Source organism: Microtus pennsylvanicus, chromosome 5 (assembly GCF_037038515.1).
Source record: "Microtus pennsylvanicus isolate mMicPen1 chromosome 5, mMicPen1.hap1, whole genome shotgun sequence".
In the NCBI taxonomy this organism is placed as follows: Eukaryota; Metazoa; Chordata; class Mammalia; order Rodentia; family Cricetidae; genus Microtus; species Microtus pennsylvanicus.
Genome location: NC_134583.1, coordinates 108,976,828 through 108,989,521, shown reverse-complemented (window position 1 = coordinate 108,989,521; position 12,694 = coordinate 108,976,828). Strand labels below are relative to the sequence as shown.

General features: G+C 44.5%; 2 protein-coding genes across 4 annotated transcripts in view; one reads left to right on the top strand and one right to left on the bottom strand.

The window, feature by feature from the left end:
* Window positions 1-12,694, top strand: part of Spata6l (spermatogenesis associated 6 like) — a 41,390-nt gene that overhangs the window by 1,404 nt on the left and 27,292 nt on the right. For 2 of the 3 annotated variants that reach the window (XM_075973791.1, XM_075973790.1), the window contains exons 1-2: window positions 11,760-11,905; window positions 12,012-12,149. In XM_075973791.1, coding sequence (XP_075829906.1) covers window positions 12,135-12,149 — 15 coding nt within the window. In that variant the 5' untranslated portion in view covers window positions 11,760-11,905; window positions 12,012-12,134. Of the gene's footprint in view, window positions 1-11,759; window positions 11,906-12,011; window positions 12,150-12,694 lie in introns of those variants that run through there. The other variant, XM_075973792.1, reaches the window with a different exon arrangement.
* On the bottom strand, window positions 8,748-11,699 carry Plpp6 (phospholipid phosphatase 6). Its single transcript, XM_075973789.1, has one exon. It carries the CDS (start codon window positions 11,697-11,699, stop codon window positions 10,827-10,829), a length of 873 nt encoding a protein of 290 aa, XP_075829904.1. The 3' UTR covers window positions 8,748-10,826.

Sequence of the window (12,694 nt, the reverse complement as noted above, 5' to 3'; positions counted from 1 at the left end):
AGACAACAGAGTATCAATAGTTGAGTCTTTGATTGGCAAACATTCACAGGAGTAGGCCAGATAAAGTCTCTCACTGAGCTTAGAGAACTCCCAGGCAAGCCCCATTATCTATGTCACAGGCCTCTTACAGAGGCTTTTTACATGATTGTTGGGGATTTGAACTCAGGTCCTCCTGCTTGCACACCTAGCGTTCATACCCACTGAGCCACCTGCACCTCGCAAGAGTTGGTTGACAAACTCTTAAGGTTGGTTAATCCTAATGGTTGGCCACTGCATGAGAAAAATGCAGTCAGAAATGCTGTGTGATGACCTCTAGGGAAAAGGACTAACGTGAGAGGCATGTGTGCTTTTCGTGACCAGGAAAATACCCAACAATAGCTTTATAGCAGTAGCTAAAGATTTATCCACAAAGATGTTTTGGGGTGATAAAAGAGCGCTAAAAATAACTAACTAGAAGCAGTGGAGTTGCTCACAAATGAAGAGTAAAGTAGATCTCGTGTGCTGATATGGAAATATCTCTGCAGTGAACTAATGTGGTGGTGCATGTCTGTAATCCTGGGAAAGGCTGGGGTGTGAGGAGTATCAAGTTCACCACCACCCTAGGCTACACAGACAGGGCACTGAGTGAAGGAAATCTATGTAGAATGAGAGCGTACTTATTTTTAAAGGTGTGTGTGTGTGTGTGTGTGTAAAATTCTTGGACGGTATAGAAGAAATGTAATGGTTTCCTTGGTGGATAAGGCCAGGAATCAAGTTTCTGAGGATCGTACTTCCATTGTTAGCATTTCTGTATTGTGCTGATTGATCTTCCTACAAGTATAGAACTTTATAATCATAAATAAAAGTTGAAAAGCATTTTACTCAACCTCTGTTGAGGTCAGGCTTAAAAAGCCACAGGGGAAAGTGTGACAGGCGAGAGAAAAGGAAAAAACTTTTTTCCCTCTTCATTTGAAACTGCAAAGTGCTTTGAGTGGTGCCTGGCAAAGAAACCAGCTCTCTGTCGGTGCAGAGTTCACTGTAGGTTCTAAGTTCCTCTCCTTGATTCCCTTCTCCTCTGCCTGACCTCTAATTTTAGAACTCCTCAGATTTTTATGTGGGGGAGGATCTCGTCAATGACCATAGCTTTAAATAACGTCTGGGTATTGATCGTTCCCAAACTGGAATCTAAGTCTTGACTTTCACCCCAGCACTTCAGCCTCATGTTGTGTATCTGCAGTTTGGACATCCCCATTAAAATGGATGATGCACATTTAAAATTTAACGTGTCCAAATATGAGCTATTTCCTTATAATTTAAACGTTCCCCTCTCTCCCCGCAAAAGGAGGGCTGTTCTAAGACCCAGAAAGTCACAAGTCCAGGCTCCCAAAGTTATAAAAGCAGGAAACACTGAGAAAAGCCACCCTCTGTTCCCTCCCCTACCCCGCCTCTCTGCTTCTCATGAGGCTAGCCTAGTCACTAAGCCTAAATCGGGTTCTTACTCCCTTTCTAACCTGTAACCCTTCATCTTACCACTTTGTATAGTTTTTCTTGCTATTCATGGTACTATGTTTTCCGGTTCGTATTTGTTATTTCTTCCTTCACTAGAATGTAAGCACCGTATGGTTGCAGGCTGCATCTCATTCACACTTGCAATTCTCCGAACTGTGCCACATGCGTAGTAATGATCACTACATACACGATGAATGGATGAATGGGACATGACAAAGGATGGATGGAAACGGGATTAAGTCAAGGCGAAAGAGGGCAGATGAGGGGCATGAAGAAGTTTATTTTTTGACAGATGACTTTATTACTTTTCTGATCTGTTATAAAATACCCAACAGAAGCATCTCAATGAAGAAGGGGTTTATTTTGGCTCATAGTTTTAGAGGCAACAAGTCCATCATGTTGGACCAGCACCACGGTGGTGGGCACAGGACGTTTCAGTTGTTCGCATCTTGGCAGATCAGGAAGCATACGGCTTGGCCTGGGAACAGACACACACGCAACCTTCAGGGTCCACTCCCAGAAATCCAATTCTCTTAGCTAGTCCATATGGTCCAAAGGTTCCACAGCCTCCCAAAACACTGGGACCAGCTGGTATTTCAGGTGTTTAAACACATGAACCTGTCAGGGGACATCTCATATTCAAATCATAAATGATGAAGGGAGATGAATATGACACCATGAGAAGACTCATTGTGAACCACTGTTAACTTCAGGGCATAAAACCTGTGCCTTACTATTACACATTATTACTGCGTGTGTGTGTGTGTGTGTGTGTGTGTGTGTGTGTGTGTGTGCTTGCCAAGGTGTGCAAGCATGGAGGTCAAAGGTAGAGAATGTATGCTCTCCTTCCACCTTTCCAGGGAGGTTCCATTGATTGAACTCAGGCTGTTAGGTTCACGTAGCAAGTACCTTGACCAGAGATTCATCTCCTAATACTTAAAATAACAACAGTAATAAAACAAATTTTGGAACTTCATCATACCCCTTTATCTTCTTATGTTTTTAGAAATTGATTTATATTGTAATATGCTTACTAATCAGAAAGTTCGCCTTTCTCAAGGAAACGACTTTCCAACTGCAGAGTACATAGGACAAATTCCTAGAAGCCGTCCGTCCCCTAGGAAGGGTTTGTGTGCCATCGTTGTCACTATTGAGCCCGCAAATGCCACTGAGTTCAGCTCAAGCCAGGGTGTAGCACTAGTCTGGCTCATAAATGCTAATGCCATTATAAAAAATAGATCCCGTGTGTAGGCTCAGATCCATGACAACTTCAAGATGGTTACAGGCCTTTTGGTTCTAATTTGCTTTTTCTTTGGAAACATTCCCAAAACTAAGGGAAAATTCTGGAGCACAGAGTATTTGTTTTTTTCTTTGTTTGCTTGGTTAGTTGGTTTTATTTTGTTTTGTTTTGTTTTTTTTGAGACAGGTCTCTCTCATAGCCCTGGCTGAGAGCTATATATTCATTAAGAAATATGAAAATTGCCAGTTTGTGCTTGGTAGTAAGGCCACTGTTCTTAAAGTGCAGGGCCGCAGTCCGCAGTCTTCTTTCCATGGTGTTCCTTCAAAAATGATTGCAAGATATTAATTATACTGTATAGCACTTATCTTGTCTGCATCTTCATTGAATTTTCTACCATATTTTCCTTTTATATGCATATGATCTGGCTAGGAAAGGAGATGTAAGGCTGATGGCCGCAGTCCTTTTAATGGGCTAGCGTAGGACGGGAGGTCCATGTAAGCAGGTGGTAGGTAGCTTTTCCTATTTAAGCACATATTACAGATCGAAAGGCATGTATTTTGAACACACAAATGTTTAGACTATAGAAAGCTCATGTCACAACTCAGTCATTGTCAGGATTTTGCTATGTTTGCTTTATTCCTCTTCTTCATTTCGTGGAATACTTGAAAGGAAAAATCTCAGCTTTCCGTAATTTTACTGCCACATGCCTATGATGATCAGTCTTTGTTGACCCACACTTGAAGGTGGGTGACCCCATCCAATGGACTGCTGGGGATGAATCTACAAGTTTCATGCTGGCAAGGCAAGCAGGCTGCCAGTGGAGCCTGACAGGTTCTGGAGCAAGTGGAGAAGCAGCATCCATCTTACTTACCTCCCTGACTGTGGACCCAAGCAAAGTGAACAGCCGCTTCAGTCTCCTGTGGCGGCATCCTACCCACCATGATGGACTGTACTCTCCAACTTAGAGCCAAAAGAAAACCTCCCTTGAATTGCTTTTGTCAGGCATGTTTGCAGAGTAACAAAAGGACAATGCAATCCCTTAATATGTGACTCTAAACCAAGTTAATGCGTCTGCGCAAAGACACAAAGGCTTTATCATACCTATCAAAATTAATCACTGGGTATTGTATAACTCCAAATAAAATCAACATTGCCTGGAATTCTCAAACACCGTTTGAGTTGGTTTGTTAAAATTCAGGGTGCAAAAATGGCACACATAAAATATTTGGTTATTGAGAGTTTGAAAATCTATACCACTTACTGCCAACACTTCCTTGCTCTTACAATGCCATTGACTGTTTTAGTTGCTGAGGAGACGGCTCAACATTCTACATGTGACTTATAGAATGGCTTCTTTGGGAGACCATTAATGTGGTTTTTAGCTGGCCATGTTACTCAGTGGTGGAGTACTTGTCTGCCGTGCACAAAGCCTTAGCCTTAGGTTTACCCCTGACACTCTAAAACAAAATGAGAAAATATTTCCCTTCTACATCTCCTTTAAGAGCAGTTAAGTCTAGAAAAATGCTGCACACTAGAACAGTCTTTGCTGATGGAAACGATCTCTTTGTGCCGTCACTGGGAATGTGACTGGTGCCACTGAGGAACTCAACGTTGCTTTGTTTTAGCTAACTTAGTTATATGTCACCACCATATTGATAATGTCGCACTAGCATCCTGATTCAACTTAGTGCACATGCTTTCTATAGATCCATCCTTTTAATAAAATAGGTAGGTATGTGGTGTTACCATAGTGACAGAATTAGTAACAGCCTGACCCTTCTTGGAGAGTTCCCTAAAGGATGCAGTTTAAATAATTTTTTTAAATAGAAACTTCTGCTTTACAGTTTGTTAAAACTGGAAAGAGTCAGGTGTAGTTAGTTCATTTTTATTCATAGTAAAAGAAAGGTAAAATTTCTTCTTGACATATTGAGAAAGCTAAATTGTTAAAGAACGTTTTAAAGAAAGACTTTGGGGGAAGGGCAGATATAAGAGATAGGTTTTTCTATCTGAAGGCTTCGTTCGTGCACAGGAACAAAATTAGTGCCCTGGGAATGTGTTGTTGCTGAGATAATCCAGACTGTCCATGAACTTGGTTATTGTTTTTCAGCAGGCATTTCTCACAAATAACTCACTTTGGAAATCAATCTGCTGGTGTTATTCATGCCTGCTGAAGGACAGTTCGCTGGCATGGAAGACTGGAGAGCCTAGCAAATCAGCTCACCGAGTGGAGACGTAAATAAATGCATCAGGACAGGACTTTAAAGGCCTTTCAGTCATGTATTATGGAGCACGGCCGCCCGCCTTCAGAGAGACACTAGCTGTAATAGACGGCATAAAGGTGACGAAGAGGCGGCCTCCCTCCTAATGGGTCAGATAACCCAGGTGGCCCCCCCACTCCACAAGAGCTCGGCAAGCATTCAGCAGCAATCCTTTGACCTGATGTGACCAGCAGTCCTTTGAAACTCTGTTTCTTCTAGAACAATCTATGTCTAAACATGCAGGAAATGTCTCCTACTAGTTCAGAGTGTGAGATTCCTGAAACAGCTGTGGATCAGAGAATACAATCCCTTGCCCTGGAAGGAAAAGTGGCAGATACCTTCTCATGGGTGTTTTTGTGACATGTGATATGCAGGCTTTGGCTCCCACCATTGAAGAAGAGTGGGCTCTTGCTCTTCCTATGCTTTTAGGCTTCTCTTTTTTCTGTTGTTTTATGTTTTTTAATTATTTAATTTTTCCATTTTTGAATTCAGTAATAGAGGTTGTTGGGAATAATACCCCTTAACAGCACCAAAGAGTATTAAGTGAAAAGCAAGGTTCCCTTCAATCACTCTATCTGAGTCTCTTTCCTGTTGGGTGAAACCACTTGTTCATTTTCCAGCCACCCAGACTCCCGAAATAATCACACAGAAACTTTATTATTTAAATCACTGCTTGGCCAATCATAAGTATCGCTAGCTTACTCTTTTATCTTAAATTAACCCGTTTCTATTATATTTTACCACAGGCTCATGGCCTACCAGCAAGATTCAGGCTGGCAGCTCATGTCTTTCTCCTCTGGAGGCTCCATAGCTTCTCCTGACTCTGCCTTCTTTTTCCCAGCATTCAGTTTAGTCCAGTCTCCCCCTACACACAGCTCTACTCTGCCCTATCACAGGCCAAGGCAGCTTCTTTATTCATTAACCAATAAAAGCAACACATAAACAGAAGGGAATCTCATATCACTTTCCAAACGTGTAGCTTTATTAAGTCTGTAGTGATTCCTTACTGTCTTGCCCCAGAAACACTTTAAGCATAATTATACATTGTATTGCCTTCTATTTGAAATAGCAGTGTACTAAATGTAATTTTTGGGTCATGCATTTCTTTTCCTCTTAGAGATTCTTTACTGTTGAAATCCACAGCTCTGCTTCATTCTTTCTTCATGCTTTTTAATAACCATCAGCTTTAATATAACTCTACTTAGTGAACTTTGCTTGATTCTTATTTTTTTTAATCTTAATGATGAGGCATATATCGCCACGGTTTTGTGTGTGTGTGTGTGTGTGTGTGTGTGTGTGTGTGTGTGTGTGTGTGAAAGTATAGCCACAGAATAAATTCCTAGCAGCTGAAATAGATCTTCGGTAAGAATTGGTCCCCCCTTTTGTTTTACCTCTGGAAACTTAACTATAAATTTGTTCGGCACAGTGTTAGTGTTATCAGTTGGTGGTGGTATCCCTGTGACATCACAGGTCTTGTGCCAGTTAGCTGTCATGACGTATCTGTGCTCTGGGCATCCAGAGAGCTGGGCACCCATCTCTATACGTCTTTGGGGGGGGGAGAGAGCGAGAGAGAGAGCGCATTAGGAGCTGGGTATAGATGTAAGGCTTCATTCTTCACCACTGAGTTTCTTCCTTTCAGAAACATGAACTACTAAAGCTACTGAAGTGAATATCTTCAGCAGTATGTTTTTAGGGATATCTTCTTGCACCATTTCCAATTGCATAGATCTCAATGTAAAGTATTAATAATAACTCACAAGATAATGTCTTTAAAATTCTGTCTTATTGAGGCAGGGTCTCATGTAGTCCAGGATGGCCTCAAACTCATTAGCTATTCCAGGCTAATTATGAATTTCTGATTCTCTTAACCATGCTAGGAGTAAAACATTGATTAAAGACAGATTTATGTAGTTCTGGTGACCACTAGACTGGGCAAACACAACCACACCACCGAACCACATGGCCCAGCCCTAATTTTTAAGACTATTATGTATTTACTTGTTTTGAGACATTGGCCTTCAGTGAAATTTTGGATCTGCTAAAAACAGCCATATTCTCTTCCTATCCACTATTGTTGTTTTAAAAATCACATAAAATGGAAAAAAAAAACCTGTCATTTCATTGCTGCTTGAGAAGTCATACTCTGCTCCTGCCACCTGACGGATCTCCTCTGGGAGATGCTCCAAGTCAATGCCTGCCTTAAATTACCGGGAAAGGCTGAACTGGGCAGTGAAGAGGAAGTCAGTGTTGTTTCTAGACATGAGATTCCCAACTCTCCTCTTTAGAAATGACCTATTTCTAGTTAGTACATTGATTTCTTATCGTCAGTGAGCATGTTTTCTGATGCAAAAGGAGACAAGACATTTAATGAGGGAGTCCCCTAGGGAATGGGCAACTATGCTAAATAGACATTGTCACAGGAATCTCAGTGTCTGGGGTCGCAACAGCCACTAAAAAACGATTACACAATAGTAATCAAATGGTAAACAAAACAAATGGTAAACATTTGAACACAGTGACTGGGGTCAACAAGCGTCCAGGGAAAGACTGCAGAAGTTCCTAGCTTCTGTAGACAGGTTCCCAGACCCTTAAGGCTGTCACTGGCCGGGCCACCGCAAGGACGCTGAGAACAACTCCGGTTCCCAGCAGAGCATTAGCGCGCATGCGCCTAAATCTGCTAGCGTTCCAGGGGAGAAGGTTGAGCGTTTGAGTGTCCATGGCAACCCGACGCTTCAGCCTTCTGGAAGTTTACAATCTATAGCTTGTGAGATACCCGTCCTGGTGGGAGGGACCTGGGCTTGGGGGACTGATGGGGGAACAAAAGGGTGGGGATGGGGGCTAGGGAAGCTGGGAAACATTTGCCTTGATGTAAACTAAGAAATAATTGGTTCAAGGCTCAGCACAAAAGGATCTCGTCTTTCCGGTGCTTTCGCCCACACAGGGAAGGATGCCTCTGGAGGTGGTGGTGGAACTTCAAATCCGGGCGGTAAGAGATCGGCGAGCCTGTGCTGCTAACCCCACATTCCCCTCCACTGTCTCCACACACACCACTTTTGGGACACACTGCACTTCTGTCCCTAGGATTCTGCACATTTGTCATCCGTGGACCTCTTAGGCTTTAATTCAGCTCAATCTGTCCCGAGTTTTATTTTTCTTTGCAAGACCAACGTGTTTCTTGGTTTCTTTAAAACGAAGAACTTTTGTTCCAAGGATAAAGGATTTAACTTTGTTTCTTTAAGTAATCAAAGAACATAGAATTTTATTTAAAAGCTCCACTCTTGACCAATGTGCTACCTCCAAGAGGCAAAGCGCGTTCCCTCGGCTTTGGGTTGGTAATTTCAACAGGACACTCAGTCTAACAATAAACATTTTCTAATTACCCACCAACTTCTCCTTCAGCTGGAGCCCAGAGACGATGTTCCCATTTTGGAGTCAGTCAGTCCTTTTGTATCATTCTCCCATCTATAGCAACAAGACTGGCATGGAGCTTGGCCTCCTGATTATCAGAGGCTTCAGTACTGGCCATAGTTACAGTGGATGCTAACAGGACCCTGCATGGAAATTCAGCTAGATGCCATACAACAGCAAACTCTAGGGTTTCATGGAGCTTGTTGACCTTAAAGGGCCCTGGTTTGGTTCCATTCTACTGACATTATCAGTTGTGCTGATTCAGTTTCAAGTGCTCAGGAAGAGGAAGGAATCCCTACAAGGCCGAGAGAACTCTCTTACAGCAAGACAAATTAAGATTTCATCCCATGTCATTCAACAGTACTGGTTAATTTATTTCGTTTTTAAAAAGGCAAGTAATCAGTGTGCAAGTAATTAACAAAAAAAAATCAGTTTTTTTACTCGAGAGAATTTAGGATGAGCCATGAAGTCAGGTAACTTGATCCGTTCTGTGCTTTAGAAAGCTGGCAAATTCAGGCCCCGGCAAACAAAACATGAAATTCCAGAAGTGTAACTAGAAACCAGAAGATAGGCCCTCAGTAATCAGATCCGGGGACACAGTAAGAGAAAACACTGTCCTTCAAATGCCTGGCCTGAACGCTACAATTAGGAATGATCTCCGAAGCTGGGTAGTGGTGGTACACGCTTTTAATCCCAGCACGTGGGAGGCAGAGGCAGACAGATCTCTGTGAGTTCAAGGCCAGCCTGGTTGGTCTACAGAGCGAGGTCCTGGACAACCAGAGCTACACAAATAAACCCTGTCCTGAAAACCAAACCAAACCAAACCAAAATCTGAAAATCTAAACCACACAGTCAGACCACTTAGAACCTCACAGCTTGGCAGAGTCAGTAAGCAACGAGGTAGTTAGTGTTCAGGGTGTTGTGGAAATGCAATGACTTGTTTTATTCAGAGAAAGAGCTGATCCTGTTGGTGTGCCTAGCCCCCACTCTCTATGGTCCTGCCTCCTCCCAGTGAGAACCGTTCAGCACAGCCATTCTGCACAGTCTGGTCCATATCCTTGCATATTGGATCACATCCAACAATCCGTTCCATTTATTAATAAATGCCAGAACAATTGGTCACTAAGATTACCTGACGACCCCACTGCCACGGGTGATTTAAAGGTTTCCTTTCCCGTCAGAGCAGCATTTACAGATTCATATAGCACATACTCCCTTTGGTCTTTCCAGGTCAGACAGGAATCAGAAACCTACCACATTATTTGGTCGTCTTTGGTCTAATGATTGGGGGAGGCGCGTGGACGAACAGCTTTCCGTGTAAACAGAAATTTAGGAGTTTTACCGGGTGCTCATGTAGGGCAACAGGCTCTCCCGAAGAATTTCAAGTTAAGTACTGTTATCGAAAATGTGCTGGATACAGCAAAGTGGAACTGATATGCAAATGGAGAGCATAAGTCATCTCTGTGGTATACACAAGGAAGCTATGCAGCGCACTGAACACCACACCTCTTTTCCATTTTTTCTCCTTAACAGAGAACCCTATGCTCTATTCCTTAGAGAGGATGGGGAGCAGGGCTTCACCTCCTGCCCCTGGTCATTGACATCTGTGGTCTGTCTGTTTCCAGACCCTCAGTCTCCCCAGCAGCTCAGCGTCTTGGCCCCCTGCTATGCATGGCTACTGATTGTCATCAGGAATGAACAGTGGTGTCATACTTACATTTCTGTGGGACCCTTAGACAAGCTCACTTTTTCAGTCTGTCTTCTTTAACATCCTGGCTTGTTCTATGAATGCTAAAAGACATTATTAGAGAGCAGTGGAAAGTAAACACCTCAAGACCTTTTGAGAGCAATAGGAAGAAAGACAAGTGCTGTGTGTGACCTCTTCTGATGACCTAATCCACCAAGGTGGGAGAGCTTCTTAAGCAACCAGGATACAGAAAAAGCTCCAATTGTGGCCACAGATGTTCAGAGAATAAACTGGGAAAATCTGTCTTAAATTTTAAAAATACTGTTTAAAATCTACCAGAGGGGAAGGGCTGGGAATAAGCACATGGTTTATCTGGAAGCTCGTGTCTCTTAATGTTCAATTTACAAGTGGTAACACTGTTTGTTGGGATTACTAATTAACACTAATCTGTCAACTTTAAACAAATAGCAATTGTATAATCAGCCAGCTTGATTTCTTTGCATCTGTCTTGGAGATAAACAGCTGTTGAATACATACACAATAGACTTTCTTTCTCTAGTATGCCTGTGTTCAGTAATAGCCAGCACGTGCTCCCGCCTAGGAACAGGTCAAGACAGTGTGATCCCAGAATTCCCAAAGGTGTTTGAAATGGCTGAAGGGACAACTGGATGGCTCTGGTTTAGGTCAGATTCTTCGAAGGTGGAAACCTGTGGACTTCCTGGTGCCAACAATCAATGAGATGGTGTCACTGATGATTCCATAGCACGAAGAGAACAGGAACATTGTGGGGTGACAGCCAGCAATAATCCACAATGCTGTACAGCATGTAGCCCAGAAAAAAGCCGAAAGCTACATCAGTGACGTTGTGCCGCCCAAGCATGACCCTGGAGAGCCCCAAGACGAAGGCCCAGAGCACCACCAGCACCCGCAGTGGAATGGCCAGCACCAGGTGCTTCAGGATGAATCGCGACACCAGCGCGGCCCTTGTGGCGTGGCCCGAGGGAAAGGAGTACTTGTCCACTGAGACGGTGAAAAACATGTCCATCTGATTGTGCGCTGGTCGGCGCCTGCGGACCAGTCCTTTAATCACAGCCACCAGCAGCAGGTCCAACAGCAGGGCGAAGAGCAGGTTCATCAGCACTTCGCGCCCGGCCCAGCTGTCGCTCCTAAGCATGCAGTAGAGGGTGCCCAGCAGCCAGGGGATGCCGTGCCCCGAGATCTCTAGCAGCTTCATCAGGGGCCGCACGCTGCCCCAGGCCGAGCTCTCCCCGGCACACACTCCCAGCTTCTTGGACAGCCACAGGTCGATGGCCAGCAGGGAGCGCAGGGCGATGCCCAGGAAGGACGGGTTCAAGTTCATGCGGTCCTCCTCGGGCGGCAGGGTCGGGGCTGCTTGTGCGGGGCCAGCGGAAGCCAGCGGGAAGGAGCCGCGCCGGTGCACCGGGCTATCGGACGCGCGCAGCCGGGCGCAGGCTGAATCCGCGCCCGGGCGGCAGCTCAGCAGCGACTGGAATTCGAACCTGCCACCGCCTGCTCCGTGGGCCGGGCTGCCCGGGACGCTGCTCCCGCCGGAGGAGCCCAGCGGCCGTCCCTCGATGGTTCTCCTGGGGCTCGGCATCGCGGCGGGCGGCTGGTCCCGGGGACCCGGCCAGACCGGAGAGAGGCTTCCCGGCCCCGCAGTCTCTTCCGCTTCCGCACTGCCATCCTGGAGGGCGGGCCAAGGAGCGGCAGAGCGCGATTGTGACACCTGGCGGAGACATGGGAGGGGACCGGGTTATCCAGCTAGACGAAGAGCTAGGAGGATGCTGAGACTGGGAGGTACAGGTGAAGGATGCAATGATGGGGTCATTTCAGAGGCTGTGGGAGTTGAGGAGATACACGGCCCTGTTGCACAAAAACAAATACTGATTGCCCTCCTCTTCTTTTTAAGATTTCTTGCCCGGGAGTGTTCCTGCCGTACAAGGAAGGTGTGTACCTTGGTGTCTACCTCCTGAATCAGTACCTGGAGACAAACTGCTTTCCTTCTGTGTTCCCTATTGCGATTCAACAGAACATGATATTTGAAAAGGTGATCTTGACTTCTCAATGAGTTTGGCTGTCTGAAGTCAGCGGAATACTTATTATAAAGAATAGTGGTTTTGTACATTTTTTTGCCTTTTTTAAAAAGTGACCCTAAGGCGATTCAGTATAGTTTAAAAGTACAGGCGGCCTTGGGGCAAAAGCATAGGTTTAGAAGATTGCTTTTGCTGTGCAGGTCCAAGCCAAGTTCTATCAATCGAGTGCTGAACACCCTGGTGGATGCTTTCTATTCTTGGCGCTCCCTTGGCATTTTCTAACTGGAGCAGGGAGGGTTTCTGAATGTTCTTTGAGGTGTTAGAGACAGTTGCATCACATTTATGAGAAAGGCTATTAATAAACCGCAGACCTTAAGAAAAACTTTCTTAAACCCAGAAAACTAATTTAAAACTCTAACTAAATCAGTTAAATCTTGTGGCTGAAATCTTGTAACTAAACACAAGAAAGCTATTCCTATGTTCTGAGTAACCTTAAGTGTGTCGTGTAGCAGTAAGTAGTAAGGGCTAGATTCCACTCCAATGAATGCAATCATGATTC